The 27440-nt window shown below is 39.0% G+C and overlaps 1 protein-coding gene across 3 annotated transcripts; it reads right to left on the reverse strand.

Moving 5' to 3' along the window:
- On the reverse strand, positions 1-26724 carry hace1 (HECT domain and ankyrin repeat containing E3 ubiquitin protein ligase 1). Of its 3 annotated transcripts, none has more exons than XM_086154892.1 (25): positions 26454-26724; positions 21157-21211; positions 20905-20994; positions 20691-20795; positions 20142-20217; positions 19891-20022; positions 18676-18758; positions 18324-18420; positions 18145-18246; positions 17909-18015; positions 17201-17351; positions 17008-17070; positions 15614-15918; positions 15323-15391; positions 15059-15146; positions 13223-13334; positions 12569-12666; positions 12324-12411; positions 12088-12237; positions 11241-11437; positions 9494-9625; positions 7680-7778; positions 6573-6643; positions 6369-6482; positions 1-4937 (listed from the first exon to the last, which is right to left on the reverse strand). In XM_086154892.1, the coding sequence occupies exons 1-25, from the start codon at positions 26542-26544 to the stop codon at positions 4835-4837; spliced, it is 2778 nt and encodes a 925-aa protein (XP_086011018.1). In that variant the 5' UTR covers positions 26545-26724; the 3' UTR covers positions 1-4834. The 3 variants fall into 3 exon arrangements, with proteins under 3 accessions (XP_086011018.1, XP_086011020.1, XP_086011019.1); XM_086154894.1 differs by having other exon boundaries at positions 6573-6680; XM_086154893.1 differs by lacking the exon at positions 17008-17070.
- Between the last annotated feature and the right edge of the window lie 716 nt (positions 26725-27440).

Genomic DNA, 27440 nt, shown 5'->3' on the forward strand with positions numbered 1-27440 from the left:
TTGGATTGTCAAAACAACTTTAATCCAATAAATCTCAAAGCACAACATAGTATATGATAAAATACATTATTCAACATGTAAAGAAATCTGTAAAAAGTCTTGTTCCTAAACATTTACATTTGTTTACAAAAGCTAAGGAGGCATTCGGGACAATACTGACAGATAATATATAGAGAGGAATTTGTACACTCCAATACTGAAGTAAAGGAGAAAGCCAGGCATGTTATGTAATACTGCAATATATTCATGACACAATCCCAATCCTATTAAAGAGAGGACAAAAAATTCAAAGTGTCTGTATAGCTGGTAGAACCAAAAAAAAACGATTTTACGTTGCTGCACAGCAAATTAAACATCTTTCATGAATGTATCTCGTATTACACAAGTCAGAACACAAATACAAAGCCAAAGTCATCCCTGGAGGAGATTGCTACTCATGAACACAGACACAGAAGCACATGTACAAATGATGGCAGAATACTCACTTGGAGCTTAAACAACAAGAATTAAACACAGATAATAATTATATACCTTTAAAGATACAGGGAATATTCAGCCAACTGGGGCAGCTGGGCGGCACTTCCACACCCACCTTCCATCACAGCTGGAAAACACTCAGCAGAAAACAGGATTTAAATTTTTTCTTCTCCGAGCACCACACGGTATTCTCCAGCAGTTTTGAATATTTGGTACTGCCAAACAGCGTGTGGGGACAGACTCTGGAGGTAGTGATCTAGCAGCCTGTCAGGGGGTTTTAAACTCACTACACCATACAGATTAATGGGAAACATGAACGTTGATGCCGATGCTTCAGTAGAAAATATGAATGAAGGTAGTTTTGACAAGTATGAAAATCAGTGAGTCACCTGCACCTAAACCCAGGCCAATGATTGGCACAATATTGGGTAAAAAAAATCTGATCAGAAACTGTTATGAACAAAAGATGCTTTGAATAAATCTGCATTTCCACATTCACCAACCAAGCTTATTAAATTTGCTCATACATTTCAAACATCCACACAGGATTTTCCTCATATTAAAAGTAAATGTGACTCAGTCAATAATCTGGTATTTTTTCACAAGTTATTTGCTGTTTCCCCAGCTTATTCGCAGTTTGGGTTTTCTTTTCTTAAACTGTAAGCTAAATTTAACAAGAAATCTCTTCATTTTTATAACGCTGGTAAATTTCGCGATAGTGTTGCAGCACTGAGAAACATTTCAAATCACAAAATCATACTTTTGCACATTCGGTTAACAAAAATGAATTACCAAATTAGTCCCTTTTCTCGTGAGGACATAATGAAAGAACCTGCTACAATATCTGACATAGGATCTAAACATTTAATCTAACTTTTAATAAAATTTCATTTTAATTAGGATGAAAGAGGGGTGCCATTAACTTGGTAAGGGGTCAAGGCATCATGCATGCTGCCTCTGTTAATATCACGTAGTTCTAAAGGTTGACTACCACATTATAATAACTGTGGTCTGTAAGTTTATACTGCCACCAATACTTAAATGAAAAATACAAACACTGACACAGATTCCTGGTTTCCCACATAACTAGTTCAGCCAACAAAGCAGAGCATAGAAACTCAAGGTATCATGCTGGTACTGGTGTTGATATACAGTGTGGGCTTTCTTGACGGGAGTTGATGGAGAATCGAGGTAAAACTGAAATATTTTCAATGAAGACTTTCTTTTAACTGAACATGGCATAATCCTGGCTCTTTAAAAACGTGACAAAAAAGATCCTGTGCTACACTGAGATATTGTCCTGGGGTATTTTCCACGCTGTGAAGGGTTTTCCAATTTCCTCCTTGAATTATACACAACATTTGAGGCAAAATAAAATTACATTTAACCTCGGAGGCAGATATATTAATACTGAGTCCATCTACATGGAACAGATTTCATCAGTATTCAAGATCATTTTAAAGATAGAATGAAACATCTTTCCACCTGTACTAACCCCGAAGAAAGCACGTATGCAGACCTACACCTGAACGCACAACAATCAAGAGTTATTCTGTTTCTGTCTTTCAGCTGAATGAACGTGTCACACATCACCTCCATATGTAGAAAAAGAAAAATCTTTGAGTGGATATTCAGCAGTATCTACAGTATTTCAAAAGGCTGGCACAATATTGTGTAGTAATTATATTATTTAATTATCATCAGTCTCTGTGTTTATTACTTATTATCAGGCAGAGTAAGTAAGTTCTGTATTTACAGCATAGCCATCACGGTCAATAATATTAAACTTCCCTGCAAAACTGATGACACCATTTCAAGTCAGAGAACTTTTTTCAGCAGAGGAAACTGGATTTCTGCTTGTACTATAAATGTCCAAACAGATGTTGTTGTACTTTGCAAAGAATTCTTTGTATGAATCTGGAGCCTCTACTTACTGCCCCAGAAAAAGCACTCACCTCACCAAGGCGAATACAAAAATTCATAGCTAAAAATAAAATTTAAATCAAGTTTTATACTGCTCAAATGCTAACTAAATCAATTCAAGATGTATTCATTTTTTACTACAGAGAATAAGCAAGTTGAAATTACTGTAGTGTGTTCAGCTTTGACATAAAATTTGAAAAGGTGCCTTTAAAATAAGCAGCATTTTACGCAGTTTAACATCAGCAGCATGATTATGTTACATAGCTTTCTCAGCCAGTTGGACACATTTTGACACTTAATACGTACCATTTTCTATTTTAGCATTGATCGGGTATGCACTGATTGGTGAGCAGGGAACCTTCTCACGATTATTTTCTCTAGAAACTGAGACACACCAAGGAGTGTTAGGATAATCAATTCCATGTCAGATGAATTGTCGGAAAATGCCTGATGTGACACGGACAGTGACAATGTAAACATGCAGAATAGCATGAGTGCAGAAATGATGACAGGAAACCATGAAATTACTGAAATCAGTGAGAGTAGAGCTGTGTCCAGCATTTAAGGACATCAAGGGATTTAAAAACAACGGCCTTTGTTTTCAGCTGAATGTTTGTAAGTTAATATGTAGCAGTGCAGATGAGTTGATGACAACAACGGTCTTTTGTTGGTGTTTATTTAAGGAGAGTTCTGGCATAGAAGTTAGTTAGGTAGACAATTGGATACACAATTGTCACACAGTCAGTTTCCATTCGCTTGAATTTGCAACCCGGAGCACTTACTGCATTGGGTTGTTTTAGGAGAGAAAGAGAACCTGGAACCTGTTTTTGATTAAATAAGATCTACCACAAAAGAGAAAAGAACCTATAACTGTCCAGTGAGGATGCTGGACATGCTTGGCATTCACGTACGCAAATACACACGTGTCTCAGAACACAACACACCTTACATTTGTTTTTCAGGTGCTATTTCTAACAACTTGGCAAACTTTTTTTTTTCATATACGACAGGTTGACCTTGGAAACCAGATCATAATTATTCAGGATGATGCTAGTAATTGATAAAATCCTTCAAACTTTCAAATGCCAGAGATGATGTTTTGATGTGACTGACATTTAATTTTGAGATATAAATTGTTTGGGGATTGTAAATTAAGTTTGTAATTTCATTTTTCCAGCTTGAAAAAAAACACAGTTGGTAACATTTATATCTGTAAATATATTGTAATGTCAATAAAGATGTTTTTTCTCTTAATTTTTTAAATTTTGTTTTGATTTTAATTGTGTGTGTGTGTGTGTGTGTGTGTGTGTGTGTGTGTGTGTGTGTGTGTGTGTGGTGTGTGTGCAAGGGAGCAACGGGGTTGGATGCTTTGTGGTTTTACCCTCTCTTCTCTTGTTTGTTGGACATGCTTCAAAGACAAAATGCAGATCACAGCTAATCAGCTCTCTGGAGATTCTCTCTTCTGGTAAAGGTACCCCCATGTTACTGATGCGTCCAGACAAATATACTGTTGCCTCTTCAAGGGACATAAGGACTGACATTGGGACTGGCATACCAAATTTTGCCAAAAACACAGCTATCAATAACTGAAGGTTCTGAAGATGACCTCCATGAAACTACGCACCGGCACAAAGGTGATCACTAGGATCATCATGTTATTTAGCCAAAGCCTGATGAAATAAAAAAAAAAAAAAACAATCATCAGATGCTGCAACCTCTGCAGTTTTATATAATAAAAATATAACCAGAAGGGCAATGTGCTAAAGGAAAGGCTAAGATTTACATTAACAATCTTTTTAATGCAGCTTCAAGTGGATTTTCCCTCAGATTCCTTTCTTTACCATTAACTGCACAGCAAAGACTCATTCTGTTAAATTTGTATTTGAGTAAACAAAGCTGTGATGGTTTGACAGCGAGCTGGGGTGGCCAAGAGATTATTTGGGCACCAGGCCTAATTATCTCTTAGACAGTGATGCAATTTGCTCGACTACATCAGCAAGTAAGCTAGTATTATAAATGTATAACGAAGAATACACTTCCATTTCTTTATTCTATATTTCCATATTGAGTATTCCATTTAAGGATTTAAAACAAATACAGTTTTTTTTGCTTTGCTTTGTTTTTTTTTTTTCAAATAAATCAAAGCATGAAATATGTGAAAAGAATAGATATCCCTGTATCATTTCTACAAATCCCCAGATACAAGCTTCAGTATAAAAACAAACAAAAAAGGTATTACTTGCACAGATGGGAGGTTTGGAGAAAGAGATCCTCTCAGTTGTGCCACTTCAGCAGCTTCTTAAAAAAAAAAAAAAATCAGGGTTTCCCTTTTTCTTTTTTTCTGTCCAGCAAAAGAAAGCAGTGGTCAGCTTCATAGAATATATCTGTGAAGGGGGGCTGCAGTCCCTCCGAGCAGCAAGAAGTGATAAGATGTTTAAGCCATGGTGTACCCATAGCTTCCACAATGCAGTGCTACCAGAAGTCGGTCCCTCAGGACTTCCTGGCTTGGGTATTCAGGCAGTTTCAGCATGTTGATGCTGTGTAAGGAGAGAGATCAGGGAGAGACAGTCAGAACAGTGTGAGCTCTGAGGTCGCAGTGGATCACAAGCTGGTGCATCATTCCATGCCTGTCCAAGAGGGACCTGCAGCAAATTGAAGAACCTGTTTGCGGGGAGAACTTCTTTCTAATTTCAAAGCATGCCACAGGAGTGGAAAACCACCAATAGCGCTGAAAATTGAAACACTGCCCTCTCGTGGTTGGCAATATTTAACCAATAATACAGAGAGCAAGTTGTTGGACAAACGATCTACTTATCATGATAACTTAAGGATGCTTTTGTTACTTGAAAACAGTATCCTGCTTTCGATTTTTAGGGTAGATCCACATTCATTTTAAGTTCTCTTTCTGCTCAAATGAATGTGGGTGCTGCTTGACTGAAGCATGCAGTGGTTTCATCAGGTACAAAGTTAATTGCTTTGAAACGCATTCTAGTGCCATTCTAGAGGTAATTTAGCAGGGAGACTGTGACTGCAACAAAGTGTTGCTTTTAATACAGAAGAACAAAAGCAATACAGCGTCTTATCACTGAGAGGGACTCCAAATCTGATATGATTAGATTTAGAAACATTTAGCCAGAGCCAAAGGCAAGCAAGCAAGCAAGCAAGCAAATAAATAAATAAATAAAAACTGTGAAATGCAACAGAAGCCAAAAGAGACAGAGAAGGGTTTGTATTCCTTCATATAAGGAGACCATCAAAAAACACTGTTAATAAAAACACTGTATATAAATGAAAAAGAGAGTTGGCAATTAAATTTGGCTGACTGGAAATGTAAACTCAGGTGATTTTTGTTTTTTATTCTAAATAACTACTAAATGCAAAGGTAATTTTTGAATGTGCTTTACTTCATTTCAGTTCTAAACCTTGCTGATTTTTGTAAGCCTGAAAATACCAAAGCCACTAGATAGCTGTGCATTATCTTTAAGTGATTATAACATTATAAACAAGCTAAAAATGTTACCAAACACTCCCTCATTCTTTCCAGTGGCATACTGTGACAGATTGATGCCATTAATATTACCAGTTTTTACCGTGATTTTACCAGGACTGCCAAGGACTTAAGCAAAACCTTACAGCAAACAGTGGTTGGAGGCTGACAACAGTAAAAAAAGAAATCCAGCAAAAAACACTGTTATTATGTGTGTGTGTGTGTGTGTGTGTGTGTGTGTTTGTGTGTGTGTGTGTGTGTGTGTGTGTGTGTGATGTTGATATTCTACCTGCAGTGGAGATTAGCAGCTCTTCAGAGGAGCATTACCATGAATAATGGATGCCGCTTTGCTTACTGCTCTTCATTTAAAAATAATGATAACTAATAGTTTTATCACCTGACTCTAATCCTGGTGTATTAGTAACAATTTTCTAAACTGAAAAAGATGAGAAAATTAAAAAAGAATTGCCAGCAGGTTTACCATGTACTAGAGGTAGGCAGTAGGTTGGAGGTGTATGGCACTGCAGCAATGGTAAACTTCTGTAAGCCGCTGCCACCCATCAGATAAGCAAATCCACCGTGAGGAACCCTGGAACTGAGATTGGAAAGAGAGGGAGGAGGACTTCACTTCTCTGGATGTTTACCCACCCAACTATATAGAGGAATGAAAATCCATAATACAAACCTTCCAGTGACAAACTGAAGCATCAAAACTCGTTCTTCCTGAGTCAGGCTCCGCACAACTTCCCAGAACCACTAAAACATAATAGCAAGTAGCTAACTTGAGGGCTACCTGGTAAAAAAAATGCAGTTCTCAAAAGGTAAAGTTTTTTTAAGAGTTACAAGTAACATTAAAACGTCGGCTTTAAAATATTTAAGGAAACTTTGTTTTCCCAATCTTGGCAGTTAAGATAAACTGTCCTCTTGTTTTAACCATGTAAAGAGAGATTGTAAATGCTGATCTGTGCTTGATCCTTCTACTGTGAACCGTATACAGTCATTTTTTTTTTTCCCCAACCACAAAGTTCCTGAAATATTTCTAGATAAAATGAAAGACGCTATTTTCACAACAGGGAGTGTGGCAGGGGATGAAAACACGTGTGTGATTCGACTCACCTGGTATGTGAGACTCATGTAAAAGGTCCAACTAGTTAATTAAAGATCATGAGTTTTTTTGTAACGGGTACAGAAACAGGATGTGTAAACCTGCTGTTATAGTCAGCCCTGGATAATAAAAATTCAATCTCATGCTTGAACATAGAACAAATGAACATTCTTTTTTCTTATTTTGGTCTATGAGGTCTTATAACATGCATCATTGCTGATCACAGCACAGCAGTGCTTTCTCAAAGGGACTGACAGTGTGTGTGTGTGTGTGTGTGTGTGTGTGTGTGTGTGTGTGTGTGTGTGTGTGTGTGTGTGTGTGTGTCTGTGTGTGTGTGTGTGTGTGTGTGTGTGTGTGTGTGTGTGTGTGTGTGTGTGTATTAACTTATCAAGGAACTGGAGCAAAGCAACTGGACAAATGTAATTTACATGGGACACATGGAAAAAAGACACAAACAATATCTAACAGGTCAAATGATGAGGAAAGACAATCCAGGTTTGGTTGCTTTGAGCCAGACACTAAAGTCTGAGGCAGGGAAATCAATTATGTTATAATGTCCCTATGCGCCATTGCTCTAAAAGTTTTGATTAATTACATTAATCAGCTACCTGTTACTACAGCAAGACATGCAAACTGGTAATCATGGACGACAATAGCAAGCCAAACGGAGAACAGAGAGTAGCCTACCTGTATAACAAGTTCCTGAGAATCATAGCCACTGGTGTACTCCGTGTTCCTGTACCAATCCTGCACATCAATCTCTGGCATCCCAGACAACAGGAGTTCCTAGACACATGCACACAACCAAACATGTATGTACACAAAGACAGTAGCACAATGTGGAAATAGAAATGGGGGAAAACTTGGTCCTAATGGTTGATTTTGAAAAGGGCGTTCTTCCAATCAGAGGGTTTGCTACCCCAGGTTGCATCTGATAGCTTTGACTAGACATTTGTATTGCAGCTTTGAAACCACAATGTGTGAAAGCACCATACAAGCTGAGACCATTTACTGTTTGCATGGGGGTATAGAGGACATTGCCAACTAAGAGCTCTGACAAACCACTTTTTTCTCCCATATTTTAAGTCAGTAAACCCCACTATCAGGAAAAGTCTGACCCACTAAATCCAATGTAACACTCCAGAAACAGATTGGCATAGGAACCGTTTAGCCCCTGGTGAATATTGACATGAACCAGGATTTGAAGTGAGTGACTACAAGAATCGGGGTAAGGGAGCAAAGGGGATCAATATGACTGAGGCATGCTGACTTTATATAACTGGCTGAACTGGCACCAGTAATTCCTATCTCCAATGTGAAAGCAGGGAAGAGGTTTCAGCCTTCAAAACAAAATCCAAAGGCTCTGGGAAGTCAGTTATCAGCTGTAAAAATGGAAAGCATGAACCAGCACAGGGGGAACCTACTTGTGACTCAATTGTTTCAAAACCTGAGGCTACCAACTCTTTCCCCATGCAATGATGACATTCTCTTGTCGTTTTTTTTAGCTATATTATGTGTGATGATGTAAGAATACAGTCAGCTTGTAACCGAGTTTCTGATAATATCAAATACAATATTCACAAATGCAAAATAAACCATTTTAAAGTGAATTTACTTTTAATAACTGCTATAGACACAATGTAATTCTGCCTTTTGAGTCATACTTTATGCCATGAAATGAAACTCTTCAAAACCAGCAATGACCCAACAATAATGATTTATGAATGATTGAAATTTAGTTTCAATGATTATCAAAAGGTTTAATAACAAAACTCAGTTAGTGAGTTTGTATTTGTTCCTTTATGTATTTTAAATCCATTCAGAAAGGTTGTTTATACCTTAAACATGATTTACTTTTAAATAGCCTTTTTATTTCTCTTTAAAACAGGAAATTTCATTAAAAGTTTTGAAGGTAGCCGCTGATTTGAGTTTGTGCCCATTTAACATTTGAAGTAGTTTAATTTGCTCAAACTAAATGTCTGCAATTGCCCTTTTTGACTCACAAAGAAATCACTATGAGACCCAACAAACCATATCAGTCTACACCTAATTTAAACATACCTCTAGTTAGGAGATCAATTGACCAATGCTTTGGGGTACTACGAGAATCTGAAGGCCACATATAAAATGTAGAATAACAGCTTGGTGATTTTTAAACTGTTATGGTGGCAGCAGCAGAGATTGAAAAAGCTTTTCTGTTGTTGACTTGTCAGCATCCCTGAGATCTGCAATGACAACATGACCGAGGCGTGTCCGACTCACACAAGGGGGAATAATCATCTTGCTACATAATTGATCTATCCAGGACTGAGGACAGCACACGCGGCTGACGAAAAAAGAAACATCAAATTAAGCTGAATAAGGGGGAGGAGCTTCAAGGTGACCCCCAGCCTTCTGATTCCACCCATCCAAACCAAGGCATGGTTAATGCCCACATCAGAAGCTTGCTGGAGGGTGGATAGGGGTGGGATGAAAGACTGTAAGACTGATTTAAAACTCACCAATTCATATTCATCAAACAGCTGGATGAGTGAGGGGGGGATGAAGGTGTGGAATCCTTGCAGAAAGGCATTTATTTGGGGCTGGATGGCCCGCGTCATTCGTAGTTCAGTCACTAGTTGGACATACTCGGCCTAAAACATGAAGAGAGAAGCACGCCACAAACACAAACACACACATACAGGGATTCAAGTCTTTAAGATGCACTGATAGGCTACAGAAAGCTCTCACAGAGCTGTATTCCGGTTTAGGGAGGCCGGTCTCTCTTGTGAAAACATTGCCATCTAGAGGCACACTGAGGAACTGCTCTGTGGAATTGGGAGTCATAGCCAATAGGTTGGAGAAGAGACATCAGCCGCTTAGACTAAATGAACAATGAATCAACAAACGAATGGGTAACAGTCATGGCTGATGGTACTACGGTCATTAGTGCCACTTTGAGACACCCAATTGCATGTCAAGAAGATTGAAAAGTCTTATGACTTTATTATGACTCTCAATATCCAATTTGTTTCCTTTTACTTTACTTTCTAGCATTTTAAAGGAACTGATTTTTGGCAGGTCAAAACACCACGAGGTAATGCAGCAGCAACATTGTACAGTGGGCAGCAATGGTTGGCACCCTTGCCTCATAGCAAGAACATCCTATGTTTGAAGGCCAACTGGGATCTTTGCATGGATTTGTGTGTTTGAATACCACATGGGTTCTCTCCAGAGACCTTGGCTTCCACCCACTGTTCAAAATCATAATACGCCATAGCTGGTGAGCGTCTCTAGATGCAGGGGCTATGTGATGAACTGATAAAAGCCTTGGGTGTAACTGGCTGTCACCAATTGCTGGCTGGGATCAGCTCCAGCCCTGGAAAATCCAGGGAGTAGGATTAACGGTCTAAATAACAAATGTATACCCAGGCAAAAAAAAAACCAAACACTTGTCAACAGTTTCATACTTGTGATCTATTATTATTGGCCATCAGCAGCACTTTTCACAAGCGTCTCAAAAAAGTCACTCCTCTCTGCTCCACTGAATATTTGTACGCCCATCGATTTTTGACAAGAGCTGCCTCAATCAGCACAGTGCACTTCAAGTGAAACAGAAAAATCAGACACACGAACAGCTTTGCACCAAGTAGATTTTACAAACACCAGGGCAGATGCTTGCATACAAGAATAATCCACTTGAATATATAGCCTTTTTATGCAAGGTAGAAGACCAAATACGCAAAAAAACTAAATAGAAAGATTGTATTATCAAGACAGCTGGGATGGGCTCCAGCACCCCCCGCGACCCTGTGTGCAGGATAAGGGGAAGAAGATGGATGGATAGGTGTATGTGTGTGTGTGTGTGTGTGTGTGTGTGTGTGTGTGCGTGTGTGTGTGTGTGTGTGTGTGTGTGTGTGTGTGTACACACAGAGGGTACAAAGAGAAATAAAATACATATTTGCATTTTTTTTTCTTTTCAATGAGGATGCAACAAATATAATTAGATTGTCTTTAAAAGGCCCTCTGTTCCAAACATACTAACTGCTTAGTACCTTCTGCTTTTATAAAGTGGAGAAACCTTAATTGTGTTAAAATTACACAGACAGGTAAATATTGCAGAAGGACATGACACATCCCACTATGATGGACTTCCAGAAGAAAAACAAATCTAAAGAATACTAAAGAACACTTTATAGTATCCAAAAACAATACAGAAAAGCATTGATTCAAATGTTTGTTGATTATGGATGCATTTGAGTTACATGCCTTGTTGTCTTGTGTGACCAGAATGCTGGTGCCTCCAGGTTTGAGTGGCACTTCCTCCATCGCCCCAAACACATCTGTCTCCACAGAGAAAGTGAGCTCTAGACCAAGGTCACTGATGTCATTGTCTAGGATCCATTGCAGGTTTTTGGCATATTCTGGATCGATAGAGGAAACATCCTGGTAGTTCACAGGGATACCTTGGACACACAAGCACATTATACACATAACAGGACAAAAATTAGCATTTTAAACAACACACAATGTGAATTGTAATTGAGGGTTTGAGACCAAGTAAGCTGTGAACATTAGACAATGTTTCAAGGTTGAAAACCTGTTTCAACACAGAGATTATCTTTCTATGAGAAAATAAAACAGTATCAATGTCATGGATTGATATAATGCATGTGTGAGAGCTTGCACACTTCTTCTGGCATGAACAGAATCCTTTGTTAAATGTGATTTATAAATCTTAGCTTCATTCTATTAGCAAAATGCACTTTAAGTGTTCTAAATATCATTATGCAAAATGGCTCATTAGCTGATTTTTTTTATCACTTGATTGACATTTAAGCTATAAAATGTTGTCATTGCTGTGGTAATTTAATATTACACTGTTTATTGGTCTCTAAAAATCAGCTACAGCAGATTGTCAGTTTATTGTAAGACATAGCTTGGATTTCAGAGATACAAACCTTAATGTTGGAGTTTCAGTTGCCTTTTAAGTGAAACATTCGTGGATAAACACCAAATATTTGCAACAGTTCTCAGAATCTTACACCTAATTAAGTCATTAGTAATCCTGACATCAGATTTTGGTCACCATTAAGTATAACCATGTTCCTCTCACCCAGTATGTGCTTGTAGAAGGAGCGGGTGAAATAGATGTTCACCAGCTGTCGGTGGTAGAGCGCCAGTCCCAGGATTTGGCCTGCAAACCGGAAGTAGTTAAGGTGATCTGGGTTCACTGACGAGTTGCTGTTGGGCTGGAAGGTTGTACCTGTGGAGCACAGAAGTTAACCTTAATACTACACAGAGCGTCTTTTTTTGGTTGATAATAAACCTGATCAGAAAGGTGTTGCATACCATCAGCTGACTGAGTAAAGAGAGCATAGTCTGGATTGATTATCTCGTTGGACAGAATGTCAAACCACTCCCTGACCACACCCTGCCCCTGTAACATCAAGAAATGACCATAACAAAGTATTAAATCATGACTGCTGAGTTGAGTATCCAGTATCATCGAACATGATAGGAGTTTCATTATTTCCAACTTTCATTACTCCCACAAATAGAGAAAAGAAAAACAAAAAACAAAACACAAAACCCACCATCCCCTCCTCGCCATGGAAACGGACTGCAATGCCTTGTTTGAGTTTCTCATTGGTGGATTTGGAAACCATCTCACAGCTGCTCCTGAATATGGAGTCTGGTGATGTGAGGGTGGGAGAAATAACATTCAGCTGAATAAAAAATTAAAGTGGAGGTTTTCAGGAAAAAAGGAGTGGAATCAAAAAATCTAAAAAAGCTGGGGAAAATTTGTTTTTTTATCAATTTTCCAATAATACATTTAGTTCATCATTAAAATTCATTTTATTTGACACAGTCAGATCATGAAAGTTTATCTGAAACTGAATTGACATTTGTTTCATATTAAATGCAATTACTAATCAAGTTCATATGAGGCTGAATTGTTCTTTTTTCTTTGCCTGCTTTGTTAAGGGTCGCCACAACGAATCAAGTTATTTCGAAGATTCGGCTATATTAAACCTCTTAATACACAATAACCACAATTTAGTGTCTGGAGACACTAAAAATAGCTGACGTTGATCCTACGGGGGTTCAAAACTCTGTGCCATGCAAAGCAATATTCTATGTCTTTGAAAATGTCAAAAGTAAATAGATCTTTTAATGTCTTTCCACATGAATATGTCAAAAAGAGCTCGCACAAAGAAAAGAAAAAAACATGTGGCGGTATTTTGTACCTCTGTGGATGAGAAGGATGTCGTTCTCGTTGACCGGACGATGAACCATGTCTGAGTCAGGCTGACCCACCAAGAGATGTTCATAGAACCACTCACAGCGATCCTTGAAAGGCTGGGAGGTGGTGAAAGGGGGTAGGGGGATGACACAACTTGAAAACAACACCACACAGCACTACCCTGAACTAATCACTGCTTAGCTTGTCTTTCAAGTCTCAGACTGTGGATTTTTTCAGTCTCAACCGACGGCCTGGAAAGCCTTCACAGTTGAAATACTCGTCTCTAATGCAGAGTTGAGGCTGAGCTCGATTTGCATAATGTATGCCTTTGTTCTTTAAGCGTTGGCGGTGGAGTGAATGATGAGCCTTGGAGGGAGAGAGAGCGAGAGGCTTTTCCTCCCGGGGCCACAGGGCACACTGTGAGAGGAATCAGGAGATGAAATCAAATTCACCAGGTTAAAGTCTGTAATTAAAACAAGGGCCTGCTCCCCAGTGAGCAATAATCCATGGGTAACGAGGCTGGAATGCAGCAGCTGAAGTATGAATACTGAAGAGTGAGTGAGTGGCGCAAAACTCAGAGCAGCACTTAAAATTTATGGAGCTGCATGAATACAACTTAAGACGAGTGTTATTGCCATGGTTACAACACGGTTAAATGGTCCTGAAGTGAAGACAGGGAGTCTTCAAAGTCACTTCCACAATTCATTGAAGACACAAATTGAAAGACAGAGTGCCTGGTGGAAAACATAGAAGACTATAGGCAATCAGGTATATATTTTTGCACCCAGGCGGCACCTTGTATACAACTGATATTATTGTATACAACAGATATTTATGTTATAGAACATGATTTTAAATAATGACTATTTTTTAGATACAGTTCTGTAAAATCTGTTTTTGTGAATACATTTTACAGGACATTCTCCACCTTAAAAGTACTTAATGTAGTAAGCAAAAGTCTCTAATTCAAATTTACACTCACATTCACTCAAGATATCAAAAAAATCTGCCATGCAAAATAATGACCAATAATGGGAAGCAGAGGAGGGCAATAGAAAATTATTAAAAATCAGAAGAGTAAAACTAGTAACAACTACGCAATCACATGAAGCTGTTTTTCATCAAGCCTCTTTTTTCTTCAATTAAACATATGCTTCACGGAAGCAAAACACAGATCTTTGTGCGGAGCAATACCTGCAAGATATAGAAAACTGCAGTGCGACGAGGCAACAAGAAAAGGACGGGAGTATGTCATGCAAAGTTCTTTCAGACACTTGCAAAATTGCAATGTGAGACTAAAACTGAACAAATCTTATGTGTATAAAACAACAGCAATCAACCTTGGTTAAGATTTTTAACTGAAAATGCCTCAAGACAAATTGGCACTCATTTATGGAACAAATGAAAAACGGTAAACTGAGCAAACACCACCTTCCAGATAAAACTGTTATTTACCAGTATTGGCATCATGTTTCACCTTACACAGGAAATTTGGAGCCACGTTCTGCAGTTTCTTAAATGTCTTAAAACAAAAAATCCAGTTCAGACGGGAATCAAGATGGTGAAATTCCATTATGAAGTTTGGGTATTATAAAATACAATTTTGTTCAGTATATTCAAAAATATCTGGCAGGTGCAGCTATAAGAACTCAGTCTCACACCAAAGTACTATCAGTTTGGCAAGCCATGCAGAGTTGATTTTTTGTAGTTGTTATATTTGTAGTGAAGCATATTTTTTTAATTATATACTTGCTAATACTAAATAACCATTCAAAAAAAGTAAAAGAAGAGACTTCCATAACCAGTTTTCTTCAAACACCTGATAAAAATGACTTCTCACCTGGCCCTTAATGATATGCATGAAGCGAGACATAAGTTCGGGACACTCCAGCAGGAAGTGGAAATGGTTGAAGATGATCTTTGGATTGCTTCAAAAGTAGTGGCACAGTCGTGGACAGAGGAAGACACAGGAGAAGGGGAAAGTATGGAAACAAACAGACAAGTGTTAAAGTAAATTGAGAGGAAAGAAGTTTCTAGATCAATAGCCTGTCTCTTGGCACTGTGTGAGGAGGTTGATGCGTGGCAGAGAGCCACATTGACTCACCGGGTTACAAAACACTTCAGCACCTCGTCATGTTTGCAGACAAACTCAATGAAGTGAGGAGATGTCATTCTGGGTGATGAAAGAGTTGGATGCCAAGAGTGAGCCAAGAAAAGGGCAGCATTGACAATTGTTGTGTAGCATCTGCCTCACAATTTGATATAAATAACTCATTCCAGCACTCAAATTGGTATCAGATTAGAATATAGGATGAGGTCCTGCCAGAATTTAAATAAGAAAGGGGGTAGAGCTAAAAAATAGACATGTCAAACTGGAGTACAAGCGAGCACTGACCCTTGTGGCATTTGGCAGGAGCAACACATGTAAAAGGCCTGGATTACAGCACTGAGCCGATTGGCTGTCATGGAGATAACATCCTCTCCATCCGCATACACTTCCGTTTCCATGACAATCTGCGCATCCAAAGATGTTGGGAGCTTTGGCGTGGAGTTAGAGTGCTCAACCTCCCGCTGTTTGAGAAGCAGAGAGGCTATCTCACTGCTGGATGTGGAGGAAGAGGGGTTCTTCTTATTCCTGTCCAGCTCAGTGGAGATTAGAACCAGCCACTCATCCAGAGAGTGCCACAGCAGCTCCAAGGGCTGTCCACACAAGCAAACACGCACACAGACCGACAACAGAGAGGTGAGAAGTGGACAAGCATAAAAAAAATGGCTTTGGCTTCCATGATATCTGCAAGTTTCACAAATGTTAATTTACAGTTTCAGCACAGATTTGAAATAAGACCAATTTCCCTTGAAAACAATGACCGTTACAAGATAAAGCAATGCTAGATAGGAGCAAACTTATCATTTATCTTTTTTTCAACAATAGTTTGTGATGTTTTTGTTTCTGAGAACTTAAGCCGACATACAAACACAAATTAAATACCTGGCTGGTAAAATTATGGATCAGGCTTGAGTGTGAATATTGTAAAAGACTTGAAGATATTCTATAAACCACATACACCAATATTTTGTAAAGGCATGCCATACACAAAGTAGATAATTTTTTTTTTTTTTTTATTTCCCTCTCACAGCAATTGCTCACACAAATACCCAACACACAACTCTAAGAAGATGCAGAAAGTGGAATTTATTTTCAGATACTTCAGAGAAAATTATAACTACCCTGTTGTTAGTTTTGGAAGTGTTCTGAGTATACTCATAGGGTTTTATAACAACAACCGCATCCAGAAAACTATAGGAAATGAGGGAAATTCTCCAAACAATACCAAGTTAAATTAAAATGAAGCAATCGCAGAAGTTGAGGAAGATGAAAGCTCTGCTTTGGCTTGGGCACTATAACAGCATACACAGAAATTTCAGATTACGGCGCTGTGTCATGAATCATTCCTCCTGTTTATGTAGCCATCCATTACTTTTTGTTAGCGTCAGATTGATCTGCTATATTCTTTTAGTATCTTATATTACATGGTAGAATTTATGAGAATTACACTGTCCATATTGCCCAATCCTTGCTGCACCTTAATCCACCACAGATTTTAAAGTTCCAGTTAATTTTAGTGCTTCTATTTAAAAAGAAGATGAAACACTGAAGATTAGATCTGAAAGTCGAAATTACACTGATGATAGTAAATAAAAAAAGAATCTCTAGTTGTAAAGCCAACATGTCAGTATAACTGACATGCTTTGGTACATGACTAACTGCAAACTTTGTTGATGGCTTACATCTAAGACAGCAGAGCACTTGTCTCTTAGTACCGTCTCCACCTCCATCTGTTTCACGCACATCTGCAATTAGTGGAGCAGTTCTTACTGACATTGGTTTAGTTGGACAACATCAAATTATTTCAGTCTCAACAAATGGGCTCTTCCAAGAAGCTGCAGTAAAGTCTGTAAGACTGACACACTCTGTACTTACCTTAAAAACCTGACTCCGTGGGGTTTTGTTCCCATTGTAGCCCATGTCATTACCATTGTTGGGTGATGAAGGCCCCAAGCGGAATACATGGCAGAATATACGAACGATTCTTAGAAGACTCTTCATTTGGGCTTCAAAGCTGCTGGAAAGACTAAGGAGAGCAAGATGCACACCACTTAGGTAAAAATAAACTACCGTATCTCAGCTCACATTGGTAACTAAATGGCTGCTATCTGGCTATTACCATTTGATTGTACACTTGTTTTACAAAAACTTGGCAGGCCTCAAATACATCAATAATGAATAAAATGTATTAATGAATAAAAAAAATGAACATTATACCTTGGAAAGCTTAAATGCCATTAACATAAAACAACTGGATAATAAATACAAACAGTTGTTGACCAAAACCTGTAAAAAGCAGGATATTTAGGATAATAAAAATGTGGCTGCTTACGATTAGGTGGCAATAATATGTTTCATAAATATAATTATATTCAATCAGATTTACTGAAACACCTATATTTTTCCACAAGTCTGTATAGAGGAATAATATGTCAAGAGGAAATATTTCAAAAATTATGAGCATTGGACACAGCATGAATAAGTCATGCTACGGAGTCCTGGTGGTCAGTGGAGAGGCCTAGGCTGATTAAAATGGACAAGATCAGTGAAACTATTTCAGGCCAAATGGCATTCACTTTGTACCTGAGCAGCTTGTGTCCATTGGTGGTGGCAACTTCTGCTAGACTCGTCAGGATCCTCTGATAATGACTGTCACCCTGTTGGGAAACATGCTCAAGGACCTGCCTGAGCTACATGTCGCACGCACGCACGCACGCACGCACGCACACACGCATACACAAACACATTTTATTCTATGCTCACACTAAACTGTTTTCGTATACGAATTTTGTTCAAATCTTTAGAAAACATGCTCTAACCATATTCTCTTTGATATCCTCATTCTGAGTCATCTGGATAAGCATCTGAAAGAGTCTGCTGTGGTGCTGAATAAGGACCTCACAAGTCTCTCCATATCCTCCCTGAACACAAGGGAGACACTGGACATGAGTCAGAACATGACAGAGGAGACAGGCCTTCCCTGTGGTGAGGTCCTGACCTGCACACAGAGATCCAATGGTGTGATTCCATTCTTGTCGGCAAGGTACTTGGCGCCTCGAGAAAGAAGAATCTGTGCTGTATCCCTTTGGCCATGGCTATAAAACACAAGTTAAATTGAATACAGCGTCAGGGGATGACATTTTTCATACATTATATCTGTTATATTCTGCAATTTGTATACACAAATATATATTTTAGAAACTTCAAAAACTATAGTATTTGGAGTAATAATATACTCTGTAAAGCTTCCTTTTTAGCATCAACTTTCTGTGATCACTGAGAGACACTAATCCCCAAAAACCTCTAACCTTAAATGATAACACTGCGAAAAAGGTCACTGATGACATCACCTGCAAGCAAAGTAAAGAGGCGTGGCTCCAGAGACATTTGGTCGGTTTATATCAGCTCCACTGTCCAGAAGACACAACACCGTCTAGCCAGATAAAACACACATTTCATGCACTGGAAAACAGTATGCTAGCTGAAAAGGCTATGAACAGTCCTGTTTTTGCAAGCAGTTCTTTTAAGTTCATCTCACAGTACTAATAGTTCTGTTTTCGAGGCTATTCAATTTGTTCTGAATAGTATAACGATATCTAGCGCAGAAATTCCCTAAGTGGGGGCTGGCTCCCACACAGTGCTTAGCTAGATTAGGAGACCAGGATCTGATAGTCAGAACTATAACAATATATGGTTCAAAAGTCCTATTGTAGAAGATAAAGATCAAGAAGTCAGCTTATTTTGTGCTAGAAATCTTTTGTATGGCCACTACCTACAGTTTTTGGTGGTTATCAACATAAATGTCATAATAATCGTTTAACAACACTGTGTAAAATGGCAAGATATCGTCCAAACACTAGTATAATATCTTGAAGAAGCATAGGTCTAACATTATTGAGTATAAAGCAATAATTGCTATATAGAAGTCATCTTTGGACTTAATTTCCAAAAAAAAATCCCATCAAGGCATTTAACGATGTCAAATTTTGTAAAAGTCAATGCAGAACACTGATGAAGTATACAATTCCTTTTTTTGTAAAAGGGAAAATACATCATGAACTCCCCTTTAAGATTTTAAGGAACATTTTTAATATCTTTTATACATTCCTATGTTGTTTGTGTAGTTAAATGGTTCTATTTGAAGTTAAATCTATGCAATCTCAAAGAATGTTGACCTGAGCTCAAATAGTCAAACTGAGTTTAACAAATCCATAGTTAAATGATGTTGCAACTCCTGCTAAGAAACAGATTCATAGTTTAAAAAAAGTCGAAATTCCACAAAAGGACCAAAACAAAACACAAACTAGTATCTGAGTGAGCATTAAAACCATTAACCTTAAAATGATGACATTACCCATCCCTAATGGCTGGAATGAAAGCAGTGACTCAGAAAGGAAGACTAATATTGACTTTAGACCTAAACATCAACTTGGTATTCAGCCAGTGGAGGCAGGAACAATCAACGCATCCTTGGAGAATCAACACCCATTTTAACTATTTATTAATTAGGGTACTGGGGGATTTAACTCCTGAGCAATTAATGCAGTATTTCTAAATGGTCTTACAGTTTTGTGCCCATTTTGACAGGCTACATGTAATGCAGTCTGCCCCATTGCATCCTCCACATCCACGTTGGACACATGCTGGACCAGATCATGGAGCAGCTCAGTCCGGCCATTCACTGCCAGCCAATGGATCTAAAACAGTGGTTGAGAGAGAAAGAATCATAAGAACAGTATATCAGCATTAAATATATTACTGGAAATGTGTAGGTAAATCAATATGAACAACATCTAGATTCATGAATTCTACTCACAGCAGTCAATCCCTCATTGTTGCAAATGTTAACATCAGCGTTATATTCCAATAGTTTACCCATACATTTTTTCTGCCTAGAGAGAGGACAAGAGACAGAGACATTTAGCATAATGTTCAGTGTTTCACATTATTCCCACAAAACAGTTGAAAACTGTGTTTTCATTACATGCAAATTACAACAAAAATAGCTGATAAAATGACCCTTGTTTTGGCCACACCTCAAAAATAAACAATGAGTAGTACATTGCCAAGCCAGAGGGAAATGCTAACAAAACATGAATTGGAGGTGTAGAAATGACTGGGGACACATTACTGGGGACCGAATAATGCGATCAGGAGAGGAGAAGAGTTGTCAATAAAGTTTGAATCCCAGCAGGTTAGACCTTTGGATAGTGACTGTGAATAGCTGAGTGATCTTTACATACAAAAAAAATGAGGGAATCTGCATGAAACAAATTGGTATGTCCCCATGTGAACTCACTGGACCATGTGTTACAGGACTGATCGCAACATCTGCACAGAAGCTGAAATTTCAAGGGGTTTGTACCCGTTCCTGGCAGCAAGATGCAATGGTGTGCACCCTGAGATATCCTGGTAGTTGGGATTGGCCCCTCTCTTCAGCAGCAGAACTAGACACTCTACTGACCCGCAACTAGAAAAAAAAGAAATGTCAGTGCAACAGCCAACGGCCCAACAACCAGTCTTGCAAGGAGGTTAGAAGAAATTAAGATTGCTTTTTGCAGATTGAAAAATATATTTACTTAGCAGCTATATGAAGTAAACTTCTCTTCACACGTCCAAAGGCATAGTTTACATCAAACTTGGAGTTGAGCAGCAGCTCTGACACTGATCTGTGAGGAATAGAAAGGCATATGTGTTAATCACTTATGAAACACATAATAAAACAGATACTCCCAGCTTTAGGTAGTGCAGAAAAGTGAGAAAGTGAGAAATGGTAGTAAGCTTTTTAACCAAAACAGGCAATGCCTTATGAAGTCTGGTAGGATGCTTACCTGTGCTGGTCAGCCATGACCATTGGCATGAGAGTGTAAACTGCAGTCTCATTGTCTGCGGAGGGAGTGTAAAAATTTACATGCTTTAGGGATAAACAATATAATCAGATAGAGAATTTGAATATTGAACTTGAAGTTGGCAATGTGTGTGTGTGTGTGTGTGTGTGTGTGTGTGTGTGTGTGTGTGTGTACGTATGTGTGTGTGTGTGTGTACGTATGTGTGTGTGTGTGTGTGTGTGTGTGTGTGTGTGTGTGTGTGTGTGTGTGTGTGTGTGTCTCATTGATCATCATTGGTCAGTGGGATAAACAAAATCCACTTTCCCGATTTCCTGTTTGCTGTTTGCACATGCAAGTAGGGTTGAATAAATTAGTATGTGATTGCAGTACCATAAAAGGGATAAAGGGGGGGACAATTGTGCCGGACTCTGCATATTTTCTAAATGTATTTCTCTGAACAGATTAACAGTTATATAGTGTAGGTTGGATATATCGAAAAGGTGGTGAAGTAACTATAGTGTGACATGGGTTGGATAACCCATGCAGTCAAATAGCAGGCCTCTGAGGCACTTTTCCAACTATCAGAAGCTTGCCATACATGGCAGTCTTGACGATATGAGAGATGCAGGATGGTATCAAGGAGAGAAAAATAAAAGTTAAATAACTTGAGACTCTTTGATTATGATGGTTGTTTCAGGGGCTGACTGTGCACATAAATAATGAGTACATGTGTAAACAATGTTAACCTAATCTTTGGGCAACGAAGCATAGCCAGCTCACATGTTGTCTTCAGCAGAGTTTGAACAAATAATTATTTATTCATACAGAGATTTGCTGGGTTCAATCCTGAATGGACATGGTGTTGTATAATTGCTAAGATGGAAGGCAACTTAAATTACATATTTGATATGTAGTTTTTACACACTCTCTTGTATTTCTCACAGAACCACAGATAAAAGAAATGTAAGGGATCCTCAAGGACTAACAGCACAGATTCTATATTCCGTATTATGGTATCGAGTGTGATCATTTGAATGATGGCACACAACACAGGAAGCACTGTAATCAGCAGCAGATCATCTTTACTGGATATGTTCCAATTCTAAACTTTCATATAGGAGAAGGAGCTTCTCAGCAGCTGCACCCAGGATTGAGCAGTCCTATTTAGGAGCCCTTCTGCTCAGCCCAGGGAAAGGAGGAGGTTAGAAAAGGTACCCTAAACATAGTCTGCCTCAAAAACTCCTGTCTGGATTCCCGCATCCAGAGGGATCACCACTATGCGGTCTGAAACATATATATATATATATATGCTGCTCAAAAAATAAAGGGAACACTTGAACAACACAATGTAACTCCAAGTCAATCACACTTCTGTGAAATCATAGTGTCCTCTCAGGAAGCAACACAGATTCATTTTGACTTGTTTTAAGGACATTACATCAAAGTTCGATCAGCCTGGAGTTTGTTTTTACACTTTAATTTTGAGTGTGATTCCTAATCCAGACCTCCATGGGTTGATACAATTGATTTCCATTGATAATTTTTGTGTGATTTTGTTGTCAGCACATTCAACTGTGTAAAGAGCAAAGAATTTCATAAGAATATTTCATTCATTTAGATCTCGGATGTGTTTTTTAAGTGTTCCCTTTATTTTTTTGAGCAGTGTATATACACAAAAGTATACTTTTCTTCTGGTAAAGAAACCTGCTGACAATCAATGAATTATGGAGTGGGCCTCACAATTAAGAACAACCTCATTACCCATCCCTATGGAATCCTTGTGGGCATTAATAAACGCCTGAATGAATGATCATATGCTTGATGCTTGCCAGCAATCAGGTTATGAGCGCGTACGCACCAATGCTTGACATACAGAGAGAGGTGAAGGATGTCTTCTACAATGACCTGATCGGACACCCCCTAAGGAAGACAAGCTAATCCTTCTTGGAGACTTCAATGCCAGAGCAACCACAACCTATGGAGAGGCACACGTAGAAAAGAGGGGCTTGGAAATACCAACTGCAGTGAGAAATTACTGTTGACAAAATGCTCAGACCACAACCCTGTCATCACTGATACGCTTTCTGCCAAAAGAACTAGTTCAAAATCTCATGGATGCACCCTCGCTCGAAAACCTGGCACGTCACTGACTATATAATCATCCACTCTAAAGACCGTCATGATGTGCTGAACACAAGAGCAATAACCAGTGCTGATGATTGCTGGACTGACCACCTCCTCATTTGCTACATCATGTCTCTCCGCCTACTGCAAAAAAGGAGGCAAAGAGAAAGCAAATGCAGCCAAAACGCAATATAGACCAGCTGTATGGCCCCATTCACTGACAACAGCTACATGCTGCTCTTAGCGTAGACTTACTCGAAAAATATTCAAATGACATTTAAAGCAGTGGGACACATTCTCCTAAACTATCATGAACTCCTGCAAAGCATCCTTGGCCTGAAAATGCGGAAACATCAAGACTGGTACGATGAGAAGAACACAGAAATTCAGCAGCTTATTGTCATCAAGTGGCACACTTTAGTAACCTGGCAAAATTACATCAACCGCAAGGCTAACAGCAGCCTGTTCCAAAGCAAAGGACAGCCATCCAATCACAGGTCAGGAGACTTAAAAGTGAATGGTGGACCAGGAAGGCCCTGGAGATTCAGCTACTTGCCAATTCTGGGGATACTAGGGGCTTTTTTGAAGCCACAAGAGCAGTATATGGCCCCAGTCACTGCTGCCTAGCCCCCCTTATATCTAGAGATGGACTCAAGCTTGTGAAAGACAGGGGAACAATAACACGCAGATGGAAAAAGCATTATGAAGCTTTCTTGAATAGGGACACTACCCCACAGTTTGAGGCCTTGAACCAGCTCCCTCAACAGCCAATAACTGAGAACAAAGGAATACTGCCGAGCCTGGAAGAGGTACAGGATGCTATTAGAAAGATGAACAACAACAAGATTGCTGGAGCCAACATCCTAAAACACATCCATGCCCTGTTTCTCAGAATACAGTAGGAAGAGAGAATCCCTGCCCAACTTAGGGATGCCTTCATTGTCTCCATTTTCATGTAAGGAGACAAGGCAGACTATTGGAACTACCTTGGTATCTCTCTACTTTTCCACCACTGGGAAAATCCTTGCCTGAATTTTGGCCAAGAAACTGCCCCTTGTCAGAAAACATCCTTCCTGAGTCTCAGAGTCACTTCCGCTCAAACAGGGCCACCACAGATATGATTTTCATCACCAGCCTAATCCAAGGAAAATGTCAGGAACAAAATCAACCCCTATACCTGGCCTTCATAGACTTAACCAGTCTTTGACTAGGTGAACCATCAGGCTCTCCGGCTGGTTCTGGCTAAAATTGGTTGCGCAGAAAAGTACATTCAGGTTATGAGACTGCTGCATGACAACATGTCAGCTGCTGTACCCGGCAACGTAGGTGATGAGACGGGATCCTTCAGGGTTGGCAATCCTGTTCTACCCTCGAACATCACAGTCTACAACACTAGTCTGGATAATGGAGACCACTTACCATACCTTGGCAGCATTCCCTCATCAAATGTGAATATTGATGATGAAATACAGCGTAGCCTCCTCTGTGCCAGTGGGGCTTTCTTTAAAGCTCAGAAAAAGAGTCTTTAAAGACCGTGAAATCCAGGTAAGGACAAAAATCCTGGTATACAAAGCAGTAATGCTCCCACTCGTCTGTATGGGTCAAGCACTTAAAGGCACTTGAGGTTTATCATCAAAAATGCCTCTGGAAAATCCTCAGGATAAACTGTGGGAATCGCAGTATTAGGAGGTTTTATTAGAAGGTTGACATTTCCACCATCACTGCCACCATCATTCAACACGATTTTAGATGGATTGGACATGCCGTTCGTATATCTGACACCCACCTCCCAAAACAAGACCTTCGCTGAAGGAAAACGCGCTCCTGGTATAAGGAGAGGTATAAGAACAACATCAAAACAAACCGGAAAAAGTGCCACATAGACCAGAAAAAGTGCCACATTGACCTCAAGGTTTGGGAAGACATGGCTAAAAACAGAACGACTTGGGGACATTCTGTCCATCAGGGTGCTGCACGATGTATCAGTGACCTCCACTATGCATCAGAAAACAAGCACCGACTCAGGAAAGAGAGAACACCTGTCAAACAGGCCCAAACCAAAGCCCCCAACACAAGCACAAGAATAGCCGAGTCCAGGATTGGGCTCTCCCAACACCTGAAGACCCACAAGGACCAAGAAGGAGGATAGACATTCTCGACCACGAGTGACGGCTGATGATGATGATTTTGATGCTGATTACAGGTTTGGCATCAACGTGTGATAAGCGCTACTGGTGCTACTCTCCAGTATCTGCACATTGAAGACATTTTATATCTCACTGTTACATGCTATAATTTCATTTTTGCCACAAAGACTAAACTTTATGCTCAGTTTATGAAACATAAAGGGATCAAATATATGTATTCATAGATAAAAGACATAATAACTGCTAGTCCCCTTTTGGACACAAAAAAGGGCTAAATGGATTACATTCAGTAGACTCAATTCTAAATCCTATATAAAATACTGTATATGTATATTTCAATTTGAATACATTCAGATAACATAAGTACATCAGCAGATAATCTGACTGATTATCTGCAATGGCCAATAATCAGCTTAGACTGAGTTTTACTCACACATGTTTAAAACAATATTATTAAATAGAAAAGAGGTCCCACAGGAGATTTTTAAATAAATCCAAAATCAGGATGCAACCTTTGAATAAACTATAGACCTACATTTTTTACCTGTTGTCAGCATCAATTATATATATAATGTCAGAATTAAAGAAAGCAAATATCAATTTAACACAATAAGACAAAAGTAAGCTATAAATTATAAAATTAACTTCTTGTTTTTCTAGATAGTATTTTAGGAGGTTGTTGTTTTTGTCTCCTTCCATGTTTTACATTAAGAAATCAACTTATAATTGTTATGAGTACTGTTATCATTGTTCACTGTTACTTTGTCAAAATATTAAATCATTTAGGCACCTAAGTGTGGAACTGGACTTTCTATATACACAAAATAAAGATCATTGGAAATCCGTACCAGTCCTACACAGATGTATCTAAAGACTGCCTGCAACTTCATGTTTAAGGAGTAAACAAAACCGCAGCGGAAAAATATAATAAATAAATTTAATTCTACACGTTTCCAGGCAGCCATTGTCACAAAAAGACAAATACCTAAACACATTGTTTTAGGATAAAACCTGGTGGAGGGCTGTTACCTTCCGGGAGTTCCACGGTCCTGGCTCGGCGGAGGGAGCGGGTCAGCCGGTTGAGCTGTACGTTTAGCTGCTCCATCGCCCGTTCCATCATAAGTGAACGGTCGACCGTGAAGAACCGGGGGAACAAGGCGTCGCCCGTCGGGTTTATTTGTCCCGAACGACAAAATACCGTTCCTGGGCGTCATCCATGACCACTGACGGGGCGGGGAATGTGTTTTGGTCTCACGGAACACTCACTCTAGTTCCCGTTTCCCTGCTGCCCTCCTCAAACCCCCGCAGCGCTACTGCCCGAGCTCGGGTTCTTCCTGTTTTGATGACGTCAGAACATGACAGGTGCCGTGTGGGTAATGTAGTCGGGCTTTCGAGAGCGACCATGAGTCAGCGTGATGGTCGAATATTGTCATTTCGAGTTTTCGGGAAATAAGAAATGTCTGGGTGTGTTTACATGTCCCAAACTTCTGTTCCGGTTTGTAATACTAAATATGCTTTCACAGGCTCCCCAGATTTGGCTATATAAATTATTACAATCCACTGTGTGGACATTGCAAGCGTTTCAAATATCTCATAAGTATTTGAGATGAGAGATGAGATGAGAGATGAGAAATTTCATTGTATATTTCTTTTGTTGTGTCAGTTGGAGGACCTGTTCATTTTTCTTTTTTTTTTTTTTTTTTTGTTCAATCTGCTGATTAAGAAAAGTTTAACAGACTGAAGTTAAAATTATAAATTATTAAGGGGTAGAGCGGGTACTTTCCTTTCCATTGTGACATTTCAATACAATAAATTGTGTTTTTTTTTAATTGCTTGAGCTATCCATTGTTTTAATGACATTAACTTAGACGCTTGCATGGGCATAAAGGCAAGCAGTTGGGGAAAAAAATATTTGAGACCAGTCATAATTTATTTTCATTCATAAAGAGTGAGAATTATGCTCTTATCTGTTTTTTAACTGTATTCTAATTAATTTGACTTGAATTCTGTTCTATT

The sequence above is a fragment of the Fistularia commersonii genome, chromosome 11, assembly GCF_037954325.1.
Source record: "Fistularia commersonii isolate RoL2024-O1a breed Wild chromosome 11, RoL_Fcom_v1.0, whole genome shotgun sequence".
NCBI lineage: Eukaryota > Metazoa > Chordata > Actinopteri > Syngnathiformes > Fistulariidae > Fistularia > Fistularia commersonii.